Here is a 23,860-nt window from a genome sequence, read left to right as displayed (position 1 = left end):
GTGTGAATGCCGCTGCCACTGTGTCAATTAGTTCCATGTAACCTGTTTCAGTAAAAGTATTCCTGCTTCCGACGCAAAGTACTGCTTGCTGTTCTGATTCAAGCATGTGAATCTATCAAGTGCTGGAGATGAAATTAGTTACCTGCAACCCTTGTTCTACAGTGTAGGTATCGGTCATAGATTCACACAAGTCCCTCTCTTCTCCTTGAGCAAAGGGTCACCGTCTATTCCGTGTATGCTTCACATGTGTGCTATGAAATCTGAACTCTGGTGGCTCCTGTGGAGTAGAGAGCCCAGCACCTCCACTTTATGGGCTAACGTTTGTGTGTTTTTCACACATGAGGTGGATGTGCTATTAAACTCCTTTTTGGGGCATTTAGCTATTTTAACATGTCATATAAGGTTTTACTAGTGATTTGCAGTCTGACGATGGGGAAAGATTAAAGCACCTATTAAAGATGCCATTGCTGGAGGAATGGATTTCCTGGTAATTCATTTTTGAAGCTGAAGAGTTTTTTTTAGGTGTGGAGATGGTGGCAAAACTTCACCAAAGTTTATGTATGCATGAATTTACAGAATTAATTTGCAGACCATTTTCTTATTCTGTGGGCATCAGCCACCCAGATTTATGTTTTAAACCTTTACCAGGAGAAACTCATGATAGGTTCGAATACTTTTGGGTCTTTCATGGTACCCAGGAACAATATTTTTCTGCTGGATCAAATCTTGCATGCCTCTAAGAAAGAAAATAGCCTGCCTTATTCTAAGGACTGTTTTAGAGGCTGGATGATCCTCACTACCATTCAGCCTAGAAAAAAGAACATGAGCAATCACTTACTGAGGCTTTCCCTTGTGCCTTGTTTGTGCAGTCCTCTCTTCCATGGCTTCAGTGCATACTGAGGAGACGTATTGGAAGTGCCTAAATGGATCATCAAATGTTTACGTCCTAATTTCACAGCCCTCCTTTGTATTTGATGACTTTGCATTTGCTGATATGTGAATGTTTTAAGCCATGTGGAGTTATGTATTTTGGCAGAGGACTCTTAAAGGCATTGCTATGGTTGTCACACTCACAGTTGCCTTCCTGATTGCAGATGGTACAGAAGAAAAAAGTGAAGAGAAGAAGAGTTTGTCTCTACCAACGTCTTCCTTGGCAAGTGCCGACTCAAAAGACCAGAGGTAAATATATCTGTAGCAGTAGCAAAATAGTGACTGCAAGGCGTGTGGAGTGTCCTAACGAAATCGCCTGAAATAAACGTTGTTTTTAGAAGCTGAAGAGGATGAACAATTTGCCATTCATTCATGCACTCTTCCAAAGTTTTACATTCTCTCCTTTCAAGTTGTTTGTGCGTGCATGTGTGCATAATATACGTGAGAGAATATTTTCATGAGGTGACAAAATGAAACGTTACTCCCACTACTAGTCTCAGGCCTTAGGTATTGGGTTATAGAAATCATACATGCTCAGAATCTAGGCTACAGCTCTCGATAGAGTTATCTTTCAGGTGCAGGCAACCAGCGCATCCACTTTGTAACCGACTCTTGTCTTGCAGGCACGGGTTTCGTGGTGCACAGGTGTATGCTGTTATAATATAGTAAGAGAAAAGGTACGAGTAGATATCTTGGAAGGTCTCAAAGTGAGTATTAGAATAAAAACCATAGCATCAAAACGTGTCATCTAGCACCACGGAAATTATACCATATTATCAAGAGTCATTGTCCCCCAAATCAGCGTCACTAATGATCAGCTTGGTGTTGATTTGAAATGCATTCATTGTATACCACAATGGCAGAATGCCATTTTCAGAAACAACTTACTTGCCCACAGAAATTCGCTTTTCTTAGGTTGTACATGAACTACCTTTGTCCCAAGCATTTGCTTTTGCGTAAAATAAATTTGCCCCGAGTATTAGCTTGTAATTGTCTAAAGGTACATCCATTTCGTCTACAAGACGAAGCTTTTCATTCTTGTGAAGTATGTTTGTCACTAAATATCAGCGTGTCATTTTCTGAAAATGCATGCTGTATATGCACGAAAATGTATCTTTTTCAGTAGAAGCACCGATATCAGCTTGTCACTTTCAAAACGTGCTGTCATTGCTCTGTCTTTGCATTCTGTCCAAAACAATGGACCATAGAATGTCACTGTACCTTTACCCTCGAAATTCACTGACTTAAAATATTTCTGTCAAAGGCAACATTTTCCTTTTTAGGTCGAGCATAGCAGCGAAATGTAATCTCTTCTGTTGGCTTTAACAAGGCCCATCTCACGCCCATCACTTTAATTCGTTACTGGGCCTTTCTTTCACAATTCCCTGGATTTCGTAGGTACATTCTTTGTTTGTCCCTCCTTGAGGCTGCTTTGTTACTGCCTTGGAAACCGACCCTATTACATAGCTTATTGCACGTGGTCCATATACCTTAGTGGGGCGCACTATTTTTTTTCTTTTGCTTCGCCAGTTCGTGCTGCATGGCCGTATGTTTCTTCCTCCTCGTTTTGGGCCTGCCGCTGTTTCTTTTTTATTTATTTCATATTTATTTCATATGTTTATAAAAAAAGGTTCATAAAGCACAACCTCAATCGGAGAAGCGCTTTACATAAGTATGTGATGTTTCATATATCGCAAACTCGATCTAACGCTTTACATAACTACCACTAACAAGTTTAGCAGTTGCAAATATACAAACTGGAGCAGTTACAACTGTGAAAAACACAGAACTGCTCAATGGGGCTCTCCCAACACAGCTGGAGAGACAATACTACAATATTCACTGCACTTGTGGAAAAACACCCCATAATGCTTTGCAGGCATTTCTTTTTCAATTGTTTTACACTTAAATCAGCCTGTGGTGGCCCTAGGACAATAGGACCACCATCAAAACGTTCAGCACGACACCCTCTTTCTGTCTAGGTCATCTCTGGGTCCCCACACTAGGTTGGGGAGTGGCCCTAACTAGTAACCTCTCCCACCATTCAATGTCTTTTAAAGCTATCTCATGGCTTGAATTTTTGTTTTACAGATGGGAGTAGTTTGTATTTTAAGGGCCTCTTTATAATAGTATTGCAGTAGGCCTGCTAGGCTTCAAAATGTGTAAGGCATTACACCCTCTAGGGGCTACATATATAATTGTACCATATTATTTTCTAATCTGTTTTCATTCCGTTAGGCACTCTAAAGGCCCTCTAAAGGCCGACTATATGGTAACATGACCATGTTTCCTACAAATTTTATTTTTATTATGGTGTCCTCTAGGGGTTGTTCTGAGCATTACAGTCAAGATATTGTAATATTCGCTGCACTCGGAAGAACTCGCCCCATAATGCTTTGTGCGCATTTCTTTTTTCAAAATTTTCTTTATAATAGTATTGCAGTAGGCCTCAAAATATGTAAGGTACTGTGACCTCTAGGGGCTACATATATGATTACACTGCATCACTTTCTGTTTTCATATTGTTAGGCCCTCAAGGGGCTGACTATATGGTTATATGACCATATTTCTTACAGATGCTATTTTTATTGTGTATCCAAGAGGGGCTGTAATGAGCATTACAGTCAATCTACAACAATATTCACTGCACTCAGGGAAACTAGCCCAGTAATGCTTTGCAGGGCATTTCTTTTTCAAAATGTTTTTTCCCCATAGCTCAGCGTATGGTGGTCCTAGGACAATAGGACCACCATCAAAACGTTCAGCACAACACACTCTTTCTGGCTAGGTCATCTCTGGGTCCCCACACTAGATTGTAAAATAGTAACCTCTTTCATCATTCATTGTCTTTTTAAGCTCTCTCATGGCTGGAACTTTTGATTTACAGCTGGGAGTAGTTTCTGTTTTAAGGGCCTTCTTTGTAATAGTATTGCAGTAGGCCTGCTAGGCCTAAAAACTGTGTAAGGCACTGTGCCCCAAGGTGCTACATATATGGTTACACTGCATTACTTTCTGGTATTCTGTTTTCTTGTTGTTGAGCCCTCAAGGGGCTGACTATATGGTTGCATGATCATGTTTCTTACACATTTTTATTAAAGTGGCCTCTAGGGGCTGTTCTGAGCATTATAGTCAACACACTGCAATATTCGGTGGACTCAGTAACTCGCCCCATAATGCTTTGCGGGGCATTTCTTTTGCAAAATATTTTTGCCCATAACTCACTGCACAGCGTGCTCTTTTTGTCTAGGTCATCTCTGTGTTCCTATACTAGAATGAGGGGGGACCCCAAAATACTAATTTAAAACAATGAAATAAATAATGGCAATATTTTTTTTTTTTTGCTGCAGATAGAGGAAGAAGGTAAATGGAAGTGCTTTAGTTTTATGGAGGGCCATTGGACTTTCATGGCACTGAGGGGACCAAATGATGCAACAGAGTTGACCTATTTATATGGCAAGAAAAGTCCACCTATGCATTTACAACGCCAATAGCTCTAACTCAAGCAAATGCGAGACCTATTGCATTGCAAATGCTTGTTTTATTTTACTTTTTAAAAATGCAGCCAGTAAGCCATTTCGGTTATAAACTATATTTAACTAAATGCTTCACCATGTGGACCCTTTCTTAAATGGAAAAGCGAGAAAGCAACAGGGACCTTGAGACTTGGTCATAGGCTCTGAAAACAGTGTGTACGGGCTCTAAGGCATATAAGTACAATTGAAAACCAGTGTTTTTTCTGATTTACTGAGAAGGATCTCTTGTGCACAACAGCTTTCCTTACAGACTATTAACAACTTAATTGTTTTTTTTCTTCACTTTACATCTTTGGGATTTGTTTTGTAAAGAAACAATGTTGTGCAAGTTTAGTGTTTTTTTCCTCCATGTAGTGTTACCTCTCCTCAGTCAGCTTCCTGAGATCTCTTTTTGAGATTTTTATTTCACTGCCCATTACCACCAGCGTTTTCCATTCAAATCAGGTAGCCAGAAATAGATGTCTGCCTCCCATAGCTTTTACTCCACAGGGCACTCGGACAGGTTTATTCATGGCAGAGACAGAGTAGGCTTCAACGTGATTAAAACTGATCCTCTCTCTTTTAAATTTGGCAGATAGAGCACTATGATGGTGGGGAGGAATTACCATCACTGTTAAGACAGATTTTCCTAACCACCAACAGATAAATTAGGCCCTTAGTCTTCAAGAACAGCATATACTTCGAATATTTGGATCACTCCAGTGACCTGCTAAGTTTACATATGTGTGACCTTTCAGTGCCATATTTGTTGCACTGTGAATAGTGCATTATAAAAGCAATAATACATTCGTTATGACCCTGAAATAATTTAAATAACTGAAAATTAAGCCTCTTCCACATTCTTTTGCACAGTGTAATGTTCTGCAAATGACCTTGAAGCGGACACAACATCCAGAAATGCTTATTTAAGTTTGTGACTGTATTATAGCCTTATAGCCCGACGTAGCGAGCTATACCGGCCATTAAAGGCCTGCTCCAGTGTTTACAGTCTGATCCGAAGGCCTTTATAGGCGACATCACGGTCACCTATAAAGGCACCACCCCGGTTTGCGTACCTCACTGATGTCCTGCTGGGGATGTGGTCCAAACCCAGCACAGGGGCTCCTTTGAATAGGACAATTGGCTGCCTCCAGTGACTAGATCCTAATGAATCCAAGAGGCTGGATCAGCTTGGTAAGAAAATGTTTTCTTCCTCCAGCCTGGCATTGAGGTCTGTAAACACCTCATGCCTATTGGGCTGTTTTTCCCATACTTTATGGGATACAGTGGCACAGGTGCCGCACCAGTTCCCGGAGGGCATGCGGAACACACTCTCACAAGCTGTTAAAGATGGGAGAGATGTAACAAAGTTTACAAAACAGTGTATTTTGGACATGACTAACTTGCTGGGTAGGGCTATTTCATGGACGGTGGCCCTTCGCCGTCACGCCTGGCTCTGTATGTCGGCTTTTCTGGGGATGTCCCGGCAAACCTTATGCACACGCTACTCGATGGCTCGTGCCTGTTTGGAGAAAAGGCAGACGAGGGGCTTGAGCAGTTCAAGGATTCTGGGGCTACAGCCAGATCCTTGAGCCTCTCGATATCCGCTTGCAAGCAGTCTGCCATTTGCCCCTTTCGAGGCTTTGGAAGGGGTGTGGTAACATGCCACCCACAAATCAGCCACCGGCCTCTGTCAACTCAACATCAAGTGCGAGGACGAGGTTGTGGTACCTTCAGACTCAGAGGGTCTAGCCAGAGGTTGGCCACCACCCAGCTCCCCTCTTCCACAGCTCCCATGTCCTCCTAGTATGATTCTGCAAAACCACTCATGTTGGAGGGAGGATTCAATTTCACTGCCCTCCCTGGCGGTCAATAACATCGGACAAATGGGTCTTGCAGATCATACAGAAGGGCTATTCTCTCGTAGGGGATTTCCATGTATAGTCATAAGCACTGAATAGTTCTGCGCGCCTGCGGGGACCCCGGAGCACTGATGTGAAGTATATTCTTAAGTGCAAATACCAGCCCTTTGAAAAGGACTGTCAAAAAAAAACACTTAAGAATAACATTGTGCAGCCTATGTGAACAGCTACACAGGCCAAATTGTTGAAAAGAAATACAGCTGTAGTGTAAATTTACGTTCAAATACCTATTTATTTTAGAAATGTAATAACAAATACATTCTCATACTTTATTTACACCTCTCATGAGAATAAAACAATGCAGGGCAGTGTAGCTCATAGGCTGCCATTATACAGAATGTAAATAGAGCTGTGCCTTTAAGAAAGTAAAGTCTTCCTGTATCCCATCATGCACAGCAAAAGGCAGTTGCCTCAGTTCTTTTTTCCGGCTCCTTTCTGACAGGACCCTGAAGCATTGAGCTCTACCTCACAAAGCCTTTTTTTGACAGAAATTCATTTAAAATCTTTTGAATTTCAATTTCACTTGACGTTTTTAATATTGAGTGAACATTTGCTAATCTTTTCTGTCAAATTCTGACAGAAATTTGAGGTTTTTCTAGTTTAGAAATGCCTTCACTTTTTGATAAATGCCCTTCTTGTGGCAGAAAAAAGGCTAAAACAGACCCACATCGAGTCTATAATTTGCCTTCCATCCAGCCACAAACCTGAATCATGTGACATCTATAGAACTTTCTCCAGAAGAACTCTTCGTGATAGGGAGAAAATTCGACTTCAGACAAGAGAGGACAGGAGAAAAAGTGGTCATTCTGCTACAGAGCGAGAAGAAGGTCAGTCTTCTACCAGGGCTCACCCTGTTTCCTCTGCAACTCCTACCAGACCTGCTCAGAAACGGCATAGGTCTCCAACGACATCGAGGGCGTTGACGTCGAGACCAGGAACAGCGCCAACATGCTCGCCGTCGAGGACCGGTTCACCGGCGAGGAAGAAACATCGTTCGACGTCGGCAGCCATTTCGCCGTCGAGACGGCGTGGACGCTCGCCGTCGAGAGGGTCTGGGTCGCCGTCGACGTGGCGAGGACGATCGACATCGAGAAGATCTGGGTCCGGTTCGCCGTCGACACGGCGAGGGCGATCGGCGTCGAGAGAGAGTGCTTGCCGTCGGAGACAGTCGCCGTCACCACATCGACGTCGAGGAAGGTCGTCGTCGAGAGGATCTCAGCGGCGAGATAAATCGATGTCAAGAGGCACTCGCCGTCTCCGTACTTCGATGTCGAGGAGTGTGTCGACGTCGAGGCGACAATCAAAGAGACCTAGAAGGGTTTATACCACTTCAGAATCCTCAGCCTCACTCATCCTGCTTCCAGCGTCGCCACAGCTCTCTCCTTAACAGTCGCCGTTTCCGCAGACACCAGTAACATCTACGGCTCCTCTTCCGGCTCCCCCTTCAGAGTCTGCTCCGAGGACTCCAATGCAATCCATAAGGCATTCTAGACATTCCTCTAGACGTTCGTCTTCCTCTCAGCACCATCGTCATGAGTCACGGCAGAGATCTCCACATTCACGTCATAGACATTCTTCTTCGTCTACACGGGACTACTCTCCAACCCTATCGGACTCACCGTCCCGAGAGTGTCCCCCATAGACGACGTGAATACATTCCAAGAGGTCTTAGTGCGCGGGGCGACCAAACTAAATATCCCGCTGGCGGTACCCGCTCCATCGACCTCAGTAATCTTCGAGACTTTACACCAGAGGACATCTTCAAGACCTTTGCTTCCACTGGTTCCGGGTCTTATTGAACCGGCAATGGATATTTTTCTGACACCGGCCGCAGCTAAATCTGCTCCTTACAGACTTATTAAGAAGGATCGTCCACCGGAACAAGATCCTCTATTCTTGAGGTCGGACCCAGTGCCGGACTCGGTGGTTATAGTAGCGGCAAAGAAGTTGCACTCTACATCACCGTCTTCCTCCTCACCTCCGGATAAAGAGAGCAGAAAGATCGATGCTGCAGGCCGAAAAGTATGCTCTACCGCATCCATCACAATGAAAGCAGCCAGTGCCACTGCTTTATTAGGGAGATACGATCGGGCCCTCTGGGACTCTATGCTGCAGTTTGCGGAGCATCTTCCTAAGGACAAAAGGGAAGATTTCTTGGAGTTCGTGGGTGAGGGAGCCATGGTTTCCAACCAGGTAATAAGCGCTGCTGCTGATTCTTCGGTGCTGTCTGCACATAACTACGCTCACGGAGTAGCGTTAAGACGACACGCATGTTTGCGATTGACATCTCTCAAACCAGAAGCACAGCAGAGAATACAGAATTTACCATTCTCAGGCTCCACTTTGTTCGGCTCTCATGCCGATGACGAGATGGCCAGGATGAAGTCTGAGCTAGACACTCTAAAAGCGGTAGGCATAGAACGCCCGAAAGAACAACGAAAAGTATTCCGTCCCTATCAGCGAAGACTTTTCACCCACAGGTATCAGACACCACACTGGATGTCTTCACGCCCCCAGCAGCAACAGCAACATCAAAGGACCTTCTCGACACAGCGAAAGTCGACAAGGGGTCGTTCAACGCCACAAACTCAGGCAACTCGCCAGGCTCCCGCGTCTAAGCCCTGAATCTTCGCTTCCCCCTCCTCCGTTATCCACTCCGGTAGGGGGAAGTATCTCAAATCATCTGGACGAGTGGCTACGCATCACATCAGACGCCTGAGTATTGAATATTGTGCGACATGGCTACGCTCTCAGATTCACCAGTCCTCCGCCATCTGTTCCACCCAAACCAGCCAGCCACCACCTCGAAGCTCTTCAGTTAGAAGTCACTATTCTATTACAAAAAAGAGCTATAGAACCCGTCCCGATCAGCCAACAAGGGAAAGGGATTTATTCGAGGTATTTTCTAGTGCCAAAAAAGGACAAGCAAGAGTTTCGTCCCATTCTAGATCTAAGGACAGCAAACAAGTGGATTCGCAAAGAGAAATTCAGGATGCTATCCTTGCACCAAATTTACCCACATCTTATTTTCATATTCCGGTGAGCAAGAAACATCGAAAATTCCTAAGGTTCACCGTCGGCAAACGTCATTACCAATTTGCGGTTCTACCCTTCGGCCTCAAATCAGCGCTGAGAACTTTTTCCAAATGCATGGCGGTGGTAGCCGCCCACTTGAGGAAACATCGAATATTTGTCTACCCCTATCTAGACGATTGGCTCATAAAGGCCTCCAGTTATCTAGAGGCCCAACAACATTTCAAATGGGCTCTACAGCTGTTACAGAATCTCGGTCTTCAAGTCAATCTTCTGAAGTCCACAGCAACGCCTGTTCAGAGGTTGCATTACTTAGGGGCCATTATAGATACCAATCTAGGAAAGGTGTTTCCTTCGGAGGAACGACGATTATCGATTCTCCAAAAGTGAAAACAACTAGAGAGAACTCCACAGACCACTGCAAGAGTAATAGCCTCTCTACTGGGCTCGATGGCCTCTTGTATCCATCTCGTTCCCAATGCTCGCCTCCATATGAGACCCTTACAAGAAGACCTGGAGGATCAATGGTGTCAACTGATGGATGATTGGGAGAGCAAAGTCCTCCTTTCTCCCCACGCCCTACAGTCCCTCAAGTGGTGGTGTTCACCCAACAATCTCTTGGTGGGGATTCCTTTCCAACAACAGCCTCCAGCTCAAACCATCGTAACAGACGCATCACTGCTCGGATGGGGAGCGCACATGGATCATCTTCGAGTCCAAGGCAAGTGGTCACAGAGAGAGAGTCTCTATCATATCAACCTGCTGGAGCTTCGCACAGTCCACCTTGCGCACAAAGCCTTCCTACCCTCTCTGAAAACGGAAACTCTCCTCCTCCAGACGGACAACGTGGCCACTATGTATTACGTAAACAAACAAGGAGGCACCAGGTCCAGGATATTATCCAGAGAGGCTCAGACAATCTGGCATTGGCTTCTAGCCAGGAACCTGTCGCTAGTGGCAACTCACCTGCCTGGCAGCCAGAATGTTCAAGCGGATGCTCTCAGCCGCGTAATGGACGAGAACCACGAATGGGTGTTACACGACGACGTCGTTTGTTCCATTTTCGCACTATGGGGTACCCCCTCTATAGACCTATTCGCAACCCCAGAAAACAAAAAATGCCAAAACTTTGCCTCCAGATATTACCATCCAGGGACACTGGGGAATGCCCTGTGGATAAGCTGGTCAGGAGCATTTCTTTACGCCTTTCCCCCGCTTCCCCTGATTCCGGCAGTCCTCCAGAAGTTATCCAATGCTCAGTCCAAAATGATCCTAATTGCTCCAGAATGGCCACGCCAATGGTGGTTTCCAGACCTTCTTCACCGGTCACTCAAGCCACACATCAGGCTGCCTCATCGTCCGGACCTGCTCACGAAGTTCAGAGGGCAGATATCTCATCCCAACCTCTCATCGTTGAGTTTGGCAGCATGGCTCCTGAGCTAGTGCAATATGGACACTTGAACCTACCTCAGGACTGTATGGAAATCCTAAAAGAAGCAAAGCGCCTTTCCACACGATCGGCTTATGCAAGCAAGTGGAAAAGATTCTGTGTGTGGTGTTTGGACAACAACATTGACCCGGTATCCTGTGGAGAGGAATCTATCCTGCCATACTTACTAAGTTTGGCAAAATCAGGCTTACAATTGTCATCAATAAAGGTACACTTGGCAGCTCTAACGGCATACAGAAAGAGCCCCTCACAAACCTCCTTTTTTCGGATTCCAATTTTTAAGTACTTCCTGGAAGGTTTAAAAAGGTCTTTCCTCCCATTAGGAGGCCATCTCCTCCATGGGAACTGAATGTTGTCCTATCGCGTCTGATGCTACCTCCATTCGAGCCAATACATAAGGCATCACTTCAACATCTCACATGGAAAACTGCTTTTCTGGTTGCAATCACTTCAGCGCGTAGGGTCAGCGAAATCCAGGCCCTTTGCGCTCAAGAACCCTACACGGTTTTTCATTCTGCAAAAGTGGTAATGAGGACTCATCCAAAATTTTTACCAAAAGTCGTTTCCGACTTTCATGTGAACCAAACCATTTCATTACCAACTTTCTTTCAAAATACAACTACTCCTGCTGAGAGAACTCTGCACTCTCTGGATGTAAAGAGGGTTTTGAAATTTTACTTGGACAGGACAAAATGTTACGTAAATCACAGCAGCTCTTTGTTAACTATGGCCCAGTTAGAACAGGGTTGGGCACGTCTAAGCAATCATTATCCAGGTGGATTGTTTCATGTATAATGTTATGTTATCAGTTAGCGAACAAATCCCTTGGTGGTAGGCCAAAAGCCCACTCTACTAGAGGGAAGGCAGCTACTGCGGCCTTGATGAGAAATATCCCTTTGGCAGAAATATGCAAGGCTGCCACTTGGAAGTCGGTCCATACCTTTACTCAGCATTACTGCCTTGATACAGACGCTAGGGCAGATACGCAGGTTGGACAGGCCTTGCTTAAGAATTTATTTGCATAACTCATGTTTTTGTCAGTATTATTCTGTCTAGTCCACCGAGGTTATGGGGATGGGCTTGCTACTCTATTCAGTGCTTATGACTATACATGGAAATCCCCTACGAGAGAAGGAATGGTTTCTTACCTGTAACTCTAGTTCTCTCGTAGGGGTATTTCCATGATAGTCATAAGCAACCCTCCCTCCTCCCCGGTGGAATTGACATAGAAAAGGTTGTCTTTATAGTATCGATGTTGGTACTCCAACGAATGTTTTGTTCCTTCATGTCAGGTTACAAGCCTTCAAAAAGAACTGAGGCAACTGCCTTTTGCTGTGCATGATGGGATACAGGAAGACTTTACTTTCTTAAAGGCACAGCTCTATTTACATTCTGTATAATGGCAGCCTATGGGCTACACTGCCCTGCATTGTTTTATTCTCATGAGAGGTGTAAATAAAGTATGAGAATGTATTTGTTATTACATTTCTAAAATAAATAGGTATTTGAACGTAAATTTACACTACAGCTGTTTTTCTTTTCAACAATTTGGCCTGTGTAGCTGTTCACATAGGCTGCACAATGTTATTCTTAAGTGGGTTTTTTTGACAGTCCTTTTCAAAGGGTTGGTATTTGCACTTAAGAATATACTTCACATCAGTGCTCCGAGGTCCCCGCAGGCGCGCAGAACTATTCAGGACTATCATGGAAATACCCCTACGAGAGAACTAGAGTTACAGGTAAACCATTCCTTCCCTCCCTTTCCAGCCTATCCCTCCTTCTATGCCTCCACTAAAAGAGCGGCTGATGGATGATCACTTAATCTTGCTCCGAGAGGAAGTTACGGCTCTCTTGGCCAAGGGAGCCATAGAAAGGGTCCCAATGTCAGAAGTAGGCAGTGGTTGTTATTCCCGCTACTTTCTGATTCTCAAAAAGAACAAGGGTCTTCGCCCCATTCTGGATTCGAGTGATGTCATTCTCTTCCTCAAAAAGGAGAAATTCAAGATGCTCACTTTTGCTCAGGTCTTGTCTGCCCTAGACCAAGGAGATTGGATGGTAGCGCTGGACTTGCAGGATGCGTATTTTCACATCCCCATCCTGTCTGCCCACAGGCGCTACTAGTGGTTCAAGGTAGGCCACGAGCACTTTCAGTTTAGTGTGCTTCCCTTTGGTCTCACCAGTGCCCCTCGAGTGTTCACAAAAATGATGGAGGTGGTAGCAGCTCATCTGCGCAGGTTAGGGATTTCAGTGTTCCCCTACCTCGACGACTTGCTGTGGAAGGCTCCTACCCCTCAGGCTCTCGTCACCTACCTTTAGACTACAGCGAACCTCCTGCATTCGCTCGGGTTCACTATAAACGTACCGAAGTCACACCTGACTCCCTCTGAGAAGCTCCCTTTCATTGGACTGTTCTGGATACAGTGCAGTTTCTAACTTATCCTCCCGGGCAGAGAGTCCAGGATATTCAGGTTATGATACCAATGTTTCGGCCTCCATCCTGGATTTTGGTGAGAGACTCTGAGGCTGCTGGACCTCATGGACTCCTGCATTCTGTTAGTCAAACATGCTAGATGGCATATGAGGGCTCTGCAGTGGGACCTTAATTTCCAGTGGGCACAACATCAGGGGACTCTCACCTAACCAGTTCAGATCTAAGAGGGAACTGCAAAAGACCTGCAATGGTGGTTAGTGAACTGCGACTGGGTCAGAGGCAGACTCCTCTCCCTTCCCATATCAGATCTCACAATAGTGACAGATGCTTCACTTCTGGGATGGGGCGGCCATCTGAGAGAGGTGGCGATCAAAGGCCTCTGGTCTCTGGTGGAATCCGGACTCCATATCAACTTACTGGAGCTCTGGGCGATCCGACTGTCATTGAAAGCATTTCTTCCTGTTGCAAAAGGGAAGATGGTGCAGGTGTTCACGGACAACACTACCGCAATGTGGTACTGCAACAAGCAGGGCGGTGTGGGGTCGTGGACCCTTGGTCAGGAGGCCCTGCGTCTCTGGACGTGGTTGGAACAGCAGCGCATAAACCTGGTGGTTCAACACCTGGCAGGTTCTCTGAACGCCAGGGGGGACAAACTCAGCCATCTATGCCTTGCGGTTCACGAATGGTGTCTCCACCCGGAGGTGATGCAAGGACTCTTTCAGCAGTGGGGAGAGCCTTGTTTAGATCTGTTCTCCTTTGCAGAGAATGTGCAATGTCAGCTGTATTGCACGTTGGAGTTTACAAAGCAGCAATCGCTCGGCGATGCGTTTCGTCGCGAGTGGAGTTCATGCCTTTCTGCCCATACCACGTCTGCCCAGAGTTCTCAAGAAGATCAAGCATGCCTGTGCCCAACTAATCCTAGTGGCTCCAGAATGGCCATGGAGAGCTTGGTATCCTGAGCTCCTTAAAATGAGCATCGATCCTCCAATCAGGTTGCCCCTTTCTCCACCCAAACCTGTCAACTCTGCGGCTTCATGCGTGGAGATTGAGCGGAGGCAGTTGATGGCTTTTGACCTTCCTCTCAGAGTCTGTAAAGTTATTTTGGCAGCCGGCGTCCCTCCACTAAAATGGTATACGCCTGCCGTTGAAAACATTTTGTATATTATTGTGTAGAAAGATCTACTGATCTTCTTTCTGCTTCTCTTTCTGATAGCCTTCTCTTTATACTATTTCCTTGCCCAGCGGGGTTCTGCCTTGGGTCCTCTCAAGGGCTATCTTCCCACCTTATAGGCGTTCCTTTGACTGCCTGATCAGCCTTCACTTTTCAAGTCTCCTATTGTAAATAGATTTTTAAGTGACTTGTACATATGTCTCCCCCTACGCCCTTTGTTATGCCTCAATGGGACTTAATTCATGTCCTCACATTTCTCATGTGTGCTCCCTCCGAGCCTTTACACAACTGTCCCCTCTGGCTGCTCACCATCAAGTCAGCCTTCTTAGTGGCAATAACATCGGGGCAGGAGGGTGAGTGAGAGGCAAGCTCTTTCATCTAAGCCACCATTTCTCACTGTGTTTCCAAACAAGGTGGTTCTCAGAACACGTGCCTCTTTCCTTCCCAAGGTGGTGACCCCATTTCATCTGGGTCAGAATATCACCCTGCATACTTTCTTTGCTCCACCGCATCACTCTAAGGAAGAGGAGCAACTCCACAGACTGGACCCAAAAAGAGCATTGTTGTTCTACCTTGACCGCGATAAAGAGTTCCGGCTGGATGACGAACTCTTTGTGAGGTACGTAGGAGCAAAGAAGGGTCGGGCAGTGCAGAAGCGAACCATTTCAAGCTAGGTCGTTCTATACATTACGATCTGCTGTACACTGGCCAAGAAGCAGCCTCCTGAGGGCTCATTACCCCAGGGGGAAGGCTGCTACCACTGCGCTAGTACAAGGTGTTCCAGTCCTGGAGACCTGTCACGCAGCAACGTGGGCCTCCTTGTACATGTTTGCAAAAAACTACTGCCTGGTCAACCAGGTCCGGAGGGACGGGCACTTTGCTTGTTCGGTCCTACCGGACATTCAAGTGTGAGAAGATTTATCTGCAGCCCACCGCCAGAAGGTTATGGCTTGGGTATCTATTCTAAAGTAAGGAATGTGCAGCTAGAAGTGTCTATCAGATTGACAAGTTAATTACCTTTGGTAACACATTTTCTGGTAGAGATTCCCTCTGGCTGCAGATTCCTTACACCCACCCATGTCTCCCCGCTCTGCAGATATGTCTAATAGAGTTAGGGTTTATTCCTTTCTTGACCCTAATTTTTGCACCAACGAACTGTTGGTTCTATCCATGACTCTGCGCTTCGGGCGTGGAAGTTTGTGGGAAAAAGAACTGACGTAAGTGCGCCGGGGTGGTGCCCTTAAAGGGGACCATGCGATGTCACAGACAGCTGTGGCCACATGGATCCAAACAACACCACCTGAAGGTGCACGCAGGGTACTGCTCAGCAAAAAAATCTGGATTCCAAGCTGACAACAGAAAGGTAAGGAATCTGCAGCAGGATAGAGTCTCTACCAAATAACATGTTACCGAAGGTAAGTAACTTGTTCATCAGACCTCACACAGCCCAGCCACTCTTCAGGTTACACTTATTGTATTTGCATTTAATTAAAAAGCGGTGGTCATAGATTTTTTTCAGACCTCGGCTTTTAGACGGCAGTACTATAGCTCTGGTTTCATAAACCATACAGACCACTGCTTCATACAGGTGAGCTGTTGTTTAAGTTGCACAGCCTTGACATCCCAAGAGGTAGAGAGATGAGCTATTTGTCAGGCTTGACTCCTCTTTATACTTTATTCATTAAAGTAAACAAATCAATCAAGTAAATTCTGCAGGATCGCACCTTTTGTCACAGTGTTGAGAGAGCTTCACTTGAAGTCCAGCCCCTGATTCTTCATTCACTGCCCTTTGTCCTCTCCAGCTTTTAGCTAAATTGGTTTGCTCACTTGGATGCTTATAGGAACATGACAAGAAAGGTGTGCTGTGAGCAGGCACCCACTCACTTGATTTATGTAGCACTCGCCAGATCTGGAGTTCATGAGCCACCCTCCCCCTTCTGCTGCCTTAACACATTTGAAGTGTAGACCAGTGGTTCCCCAACCTTTTGACTTCTGTGGACCCCTACTTTATGATTACTGGAACCCGGGGACCCCCACTGACTCGTTCTTGGAGTCCGGGGACCCCCACTAAGTCATTACTGAAAGCTGGGGACCTAATCTTTTAATATTTTTTAATTATCTAAGCAGTGCGGACCCCCTGAGGAGGCCTTGCGGACCCCCAGGGGTCCCTGGACCACAGGTTGGGAACCACTGGTGTAGACAATGTGCAATTTGCAACACCACCCTAAATGTGAAAGTGTTCTTTCTCCTTGACAGACATGCTAAACCCATGCTGCTTTCTATTCTGGTGAGATCCTCAAGCAAAACAACCTGAGTCTGTGGCCTGTCATTTCAATTAATCTGATTGCTTTGCATTTATTCATGGAACTATGAGATCCCAGAGATCTGCCTGACTAGTTGTGGCCCGTTTTATAGTCATAGGTCGGACTAGACCAGAGCCAGTGCCGCAAGCCTGAGGGGGCGGCCACTGCCTTCTCATTAAGACCTCTAACCCAAGGAAGATTGCACGTTTTCAGCATGTGCTGTCAGTAGAGCAGAGCTTTTTCACTTGAGACGCCATTAACCCATCTATGAGTGCAGAGATATATCCAAGATGCAGTTATCTAGCACGCAGTGTGCGATACTTGCCAAGGATGTGGATGATTCAGTTACCTTCCACAAAGTAATCGAGCAACAGAAATCTCAACATTGATACCTGATTGTATGAGACTTCTATGTTTTTTTAAAACTCTACTTCTTAAACCTTAGGTAACACCAGAGGTGTATTTTTTTCTGGGATTGTTTGAACCAACAATGTCTACTCCCTTTCTGACTAAAGTTGTAGGGAGCAGGTTAGAGAAGAAATGAAATGCTAGACTTCATATTAGACTATTTGTTGTCCTCCGTAGCACACCATTTATTGATTTCACATTTCTATTTAATACTTCTCATCCCAGGCTGGGAGTCAATGCGCTTTAAAAGCTAGACCTGTATTGGAGAGCAAGAAATCTCCTTTACTGTGAAACTAAAAAAACTTTAGGCAGTTAATTTCCACAATAAACAATTTGTCCAAATGGAAGTAGAACAGATAGAACAGACTGGACCAATGTGGGAGTAGTTAAGAGACAGATCATAAGAGCAGAAAATTACAGTACTGTTTAAGACGCATGTAGGATATATTGGTGTGTGGAAGAAAGAAGTGACAACTAGCAGAGGGTTGGTTCATCCAACAATGAAATTACATGATAGGGTAAGGTACGATTTGTAGCTAAAGTGTTGGTGAATGGCCATAAAGAAAAAAGCAAAAGAAGGGCTGGGAGAATAGGCAAATGGGTAAGAAATGCAAGAAAAGTGTTGATCAGGCATGAGTCAGGGAAGAAAGAGGATAAAGGAGTGGAACAGAGAAGGAAGAGTTTGAGAAAACAGGCCTCTCCGGTATTGGATCTTTCATAGGTTCACATGCTTGAATCATTCCCCTTCGTAGAAGTGGAGTCTCCCAGTACCATAGATAGCGATAGAGAAAAATCTACATAGGATTTAATGTTAAATACATTTACTTCAGTAGCGTATTGGTGTCATTTAAAAAGACCCATAGACCAGCTCGTCAGGCGACAGCACCCTTTAGAACCCTCACCACAGAGGATCTAGTCTCTCCAATTTTCTACAGCACATCGTGTGATTAGAGTCTCCTGAGCTTTGCTCAGTTCACTGCCTTTTTCTCAATTCTTGAGAAGATTTTTCTTTAGGACATCATTTGTTCTTCATTTTACCACATATTCTGACTAAATAAACATGTCAGTACCAACTAAAAAAGGTTTATTTAGACCCTGAGACACCTGTGAGGAAATGAGGCTCCATTCAGATGACCTACATGAGGACTGCATTTACTGCCTTCATCCGGAGCACAAGGTGAGAGACATAAAATACTTTGGGGGATAGACAGGCTAGGCTACTGTTGTGGCTCCAAAAACTGAATTCCAAAGAATGCCCTCTATCTGAAGAGGACAGTGATGGATCCTCAGAGACTGTACCATCCTGCAAAAGAGATAGGTCTGGCGAAAAAGGGTCTCCAGGATCACTTCGTTATGATATGAAAAAATCCCATTATTGCTCTGCTGGACATTCTAAGAGAGAAGAACGTCCCTCTTCCTCAAAAAGGAGAAACCGTTATCAGTAAAGGTTCATTCTGAACCGTCCACTCCTTCCATCAAGGAAGAGTACACAAGAATATTCACCAAACAGTCAGATTGTTTTCTGTACAACTTTAAAGAGCCCACCAAAAATCAGTTTGGGCCTGTAGGGAGCTGGCCTGGTGTGTGGTGGGTACCTGGGGTAGTTACACCCTATATCCGGCCCAGGTATCCCCTATTAGTTTAGTGTCCACAAGCCAGGCTCTGTAGAGGTAGCTGTGGATGAGCAGCCAAGGCTTATCTAGGAGACATGCAAAGTTCATGCAATACCACTGAAGTCACACACCACTTACACACATGAAAGAAAACACTCAGTGTTACGAAAATAAAGGGCCTTTATTACAGTAGCACAGTACTAAAACACTAGATAGGCAACCCTCCAATAGGAGGAAAGTAAAAACACTAAATATGTACACTAATAATCAGAAATAGATATAAAAGGTGTAAGAAAACAGTGCAAATAGCAATAGACAAAAGTGACCCTAGGGGGAGCCCAAACCATATACTAAAAAAATCGAATGCAAACACAGGACCCCACCTAGGTAAGTGGAATGTGTAGACGGGAGCTGGGTGTACTTGGAAACCCCAAAGGTAAGTCCCACAGTGCCCCCTAGCGACCAGGAGAAAAGGAGTAACTTACTGGATTTTCCTCAAACCACCCAAAAGGAAGAAAATTAAGAAAATGCAACAAACTGACAAGACTGAAAAAAACCAACCATGGGTTCTTGGAGAGGAAGTCCTGTGGAAGAAGGTGACGAAGTCCAGGTGTGAAAGAGTCACCGAAAAGCCTTGACAAAGGCAGAAGTCACAGTGAAGTAAAAGTGGAGCTGCCGGGCACCAGCAAGGTCCATGAGGACTTAACCCATGTGGGGAGTCCTAGGGGGACCCACAGCAAGGCAGAGAGTCCACAGACGAAGAGGCACCTCCACAGGAGACCCACTGGATGAGGAACCAGGAGTCATAGAGGAGCCCAGGTAGCACAACTGGAGAAGGGTTCAACGCCGCAGGAGAAGCACGCAGAGGGCTGTGCGTTGCAAGAAGGAGGAGCCTGAAGATCCCTTGGAGGAGATGCCAACAAGCCTTGGTAGCTGCAAGAGACGCGGTGGACGGGGGTACTGTCCTGTGTGGGAAGGCAAGGGCTTACCTTCACCAAAGTTGGAGAGCTGGCAGAGAGGACCAAGAGGACTACTCGGGACCACCACCCATGATGCAGGATCTACGCAGCTCAGGATGAGAGGAGATCCATGCAGCCGGTCGTCGTTGCAGTTGGTGCCTGCGGACGCGGGGGGTGACTCCTTCAGTCCAAGGGAGGTGCCTTCTTCCTTCTCGAGCAGACTGAAGACTTGTTGCAGCAGCTGGAAGGAGCTGTGGAAACAATGTTGCAAGCTAGAAGTCGAAGTAGAGGTTGCAGAGGAATCCTGATGGAATCTTGCAAGCTGAATCTGAGGTCCCACCCAAGAGAGAGACCCTAAATAGCTAGAAAGGGGGATTAGCCACCTACCCAGGTGACTGCCTAGCAGGAGGGGGCTCTGACGTCACCTGCCTGACGTGGCCACTCAGATGCTCCCAGAGGTCCCTGCCAACCTTGGATTCAAGGTAGCAGGACCCAGGGCCCCTCTGGAGGAGCTCTAGGCACCACTCCTGGGGTGGTGATGGACAGAGGAGTGGTCACTCCCCTTTCCATTGTCCAGTTTTGCACTAGAGCAGGGACTGTAGGTCCCTGAATTGGTGTAGACTGGTTTATGTACAGAGGGCACTAAATGTGCACTTCAAAGCAAAACAGTGGCTTGCGGAGGCTACTCCTCCCAAGCCTTGTGACACCTGTTTCCAAAGGGAGGGGGTGTTACCCCCCTCTCCCAAAGGAAATGCTTTGTTCTGCTTTCCTGGACTTGAGCTGTTCAAGCAGCAGGAGGGCAGAAACCTGTTTGAAAGGTGGCAACAGCTTGAGCTGCCCGGAAAACCCCAGAAGGCTAGTAGGAGCAATGCTGGGGGTCCTCCTAGGGGCCTCCAGAGTGCATGGAATCATACTTCCAATACTGGCAACAGTATTGTGGTATGATTCTGACATGTTTGATACCAAACGTGCCCAGGTTCGCAGTTACCATTATGTTGCTGGACATAGGTAGTGACCTATGTCCAGTACACATGTAAAATGGCGTCCCCGAGCTCACGAAGTCCAGGAAAATGGAGCTTGAGTCAGTGGGGGTACCTATGCTAGTGCAGGGGTGCCTTCACACACATGTACTTGCACCCTGCCCTCTGGGCTAGGAGGGCCTGCCATAGGGGTGACTTACAGTGACCTGGTGCAGTGACATATAGTGAAAAGGGTGCATGCACCCTTTCATGCAGGCTGCAATGGCAGGCCTGCAGACAAACTTTGCATGGGCTCCCCATGGGTGGCATAATACATGCTGCAGCCCATGAGGATCCCCTGGTACCCCAATGCCCTGGGTACCATATACTAGGGACTTGAATGGATGGCACCAGTATGCCAAATGTGTGGTTTATGTGGTTCAAGTAACCAAGTTTAAAGGGGGGAGAGCATATGGGATCCTTGTTAGCAGGATCCCAGTGAACACAGTCAAACACACTGACAAACAGGCAAAAAGTGGGGGTAACCATGCTAAAAAGAGGCTACTTTCCTACAGGGCAATTCCTATTGTAGATTGGATATGCTGGAAGGCCTCAAGGTTATGAAGAATCCAGCAACGGTATCGTCAGCCCTTCCTAGGCTGGCCAAAAGATCCCAACGATCCTCCAGCATGTTTAATTGGACAGCCAAAGCGGACTCAGTAATAATCAAAAGCGGCCCGGTGTTGCTCCAAGGATCCGTCCAAATCCCTTGGAACTCTGCATGCAATTCAGGGAACAGCTAGAGGCAGAGGCACCTTCTTTTTTAGAGGAGGATACCAATACTACAGACAGCAATACCACCCTTACCAGGGTCAAAATTGTCGACAAAACTCCCAACAACACCAACAGCAATACAGACAACCACTGTGTAAGGAAATGCCTCCTTGGCATGGTTACCCCCTGACTTTTTGCCTTTGCTGATGCTAAGTTTTGATTTGAAAGTGTGCTGAGGCCTGCTAACCAGGCCCCAGCACCAGTGTTCTTTCCCTAACCTGTACTTTTGTTTCCACAATTGGCACACCCTGGCATCCAGGTAAGTCCCTTGTAACTGGTACCCCCGGTACCAAGGGCCCTTATTCCAGGGAAGGTCTCTAAGGGATGCAGCATGTCTTATGCCACCCTGGGGAACCCACACTCAGCACAGACACACTGCTTGCCAGCTTGTGTGTGCTAGTGAGGACAAAACAACTAAGTCGACATGGCACTCCCCTCAGGGTGCCATGCCAACCTCACACTGCCTATGCAGTATAGATAAGTCACCCCTCTAGCAGGCCTTACAGCCCTAAGGCAGGGTGCACTATACCATAGGTGAGGGTACCAGTGCATGAGCACTGTTCCCCTACAGTGTCTAAGCAAAACCTTAGACATTGTAAGTGCAGGGTAGCCATAAGAGTATATGGTCTGGGAGTCTGTCATGCACGAACTCCACAGCACCATAATGGCTACACTGAAAACTGTGAAGTTTGGTATCAAACTTCTCAGCACAATAAATGCACACTGATGCCAGTGTACATTTTATTGTAACATACACCCCAGAGGGCACCTTAGAGGTGCCCCCTGAAACCTTAACCGACTATCCGTGTAGGCTGGCTAGTTCTAGCAGCCTGCCACACACCAGACATGTTGCTGGCCACATGGGGAGAGTGCCTTTGTCACTCTGTGGCTAGTAACAAAGCCTGTACTGGGTGGAGGTGCTTCACACCTCCATCTGCAGGAACTGTAACACCTGGCGGTGAGCCTCAAAGGCTCACCCCCTTTGTTACAGCACCACAGGGCACTCCAGCTAGTGGAGTTGCCCGCCCCCTCCGGCCACGGCCCCACTTTTGGCGGCAAGGCCGGAGGAGATAATGAGAAAAACAAGGAGGAGTCACTGGCCAGTCAGGACAGCCCCTAAGGTGTCCTGAGCTGAGGTGACTCTAAATTTTAGAAATCCTCCATCTTGCAGATGGAGGATTCCCCCAATAGGATTAGGGATGTGCCCCCTCTCCCCTCAGGGAGGAGGCACAAAGAGGGTGTACCCACCCTCAGGGCTAGTAGCCATTGGCTACTAACCCCCCAGACATAAACACGCCCTTAAATTTAGTATTTAAGGGCTCCCCAGAACCTAGGAACTCAGATTCCTGCAACCTAAGAAGAAGAGGACTGCTAAGCTGAAAAACCCTGCAGAGAAGACGGAGACACCAACTGCTTTGGCCCCAGCTCTACCGGCCTGTCTCCCTACTTCTAAAGACACTGCTCCGGCGACGCTCTCCCCAGGGACCAGCGACCTCTGAAGCCTCAGAGGACTGCCCTGCATCTAGAAGGACCAAGAACTCCCAAGGACAGCGGCTCTGTTCACCCAAGACTGCGACTTTGCTACTAAGAAGCAACTTTGAAACAACTTGCGTTTCCCGCCGGAAGCGTGAGACTTGACACTCTGCACCCGACGCCCCCGGCTCGACTTGTGGAGAACAATCACTTCAGGGAGGACTCCCCGGCGACTGCGAGACCGTGAGTAGCCAGAGTTGCCCCCCCTGAGCCCCCACAGCGACGCCTGCAGAGGGAATCCCGAGGCTCCCCCTGACCGCGACTGCCTGCTTTTAAGATCCGACGCCTGGTAAAGACTCTGCACCCGCAGCCCCCAGGGCCTGAAGGATCCGACCTCCAGTGCAGGAGCGACCCCCAGGTGGCCCTCTCCCTTGCCCAGGTGGTGGCTACCCCGAGGAGCCCCCCCCCCCCCTTGCCTGCCTGCATCGCTGAAGAGACCCCTTGGTCTCCCATTGAAACCTATTGAAAACCCGACGCGTGTTTGCACACTGCACCCGGCCGCCCCTGTGCTGCTGAGGGTGTACTTTCTGTGTGGACTTGTGTTCCCCCCCCCCCGGTGCCCTACAAAACCCCACTGGTCTGCCCTCCGAAGACCCGGGTACTTACCTGCTGGCAGACTGGAACCGGGGCACCCCCTTCTCCATTGAAGCCTATGCGTTTTGGGCACCACTTTGACCTCTGCACCTGACCGGTCCTGAGCTGCTGGTGTGGTAACTTTGGGGTTGCTCTGAACCCCCAACGGTGGGCTACCTTGGACCCAAACCTGAACTCCGTAGGTGGTTTACTTACCTGCAAAAACTAA

The 23,860-nt window shown here is 46.8% G+C and overlaps 1 protein-coding gene across 3 annotated transcripts in view; it reads left to right on the top strand.

Moving 5' to 3' along the window:
- The window catches only part of TCEA2 (transcription elongation factor A2), a 577,635-nt gene that overhangs the window by 196,238 nt on the left and 357,537 nt on the right, over positions 1–23,860 (top strand). For all 3 annotated transcript variants that reach the window (XM_069243232.1, XM_069243235.1, XM_069243233.1), the window contains one exon: positions 1,095–1,179. In XM_069243232.1, coding sequence (XP_069099333.1) covers positions 1,095–1,179 — 85 coding nt within the window. The remainder of the gene's footprint in view (positions 1–1,094; positions 1,180–23,860) is intronic.

Source organism: Pleurodeles waltl, chromosome 7 (genome assembly GCF_031143425.1).
Source record: "Pleurodeles waltl isolate 20211129_DDA chromosome 7, aPleWal1.hap1.20221129, whole genome shotgun sequence".
Classification (NCBI taxonomy): Eukaryota; Metazoa; Chordata; class Amphibia; order Caudata; family Salamandridae; genus Pleurodeles; species Pleurodeles waltl.
Note: the sequence above shows the minus strand (reverse complement) of the source record. Positions and strands in the feature narration are given on the sequence as shown.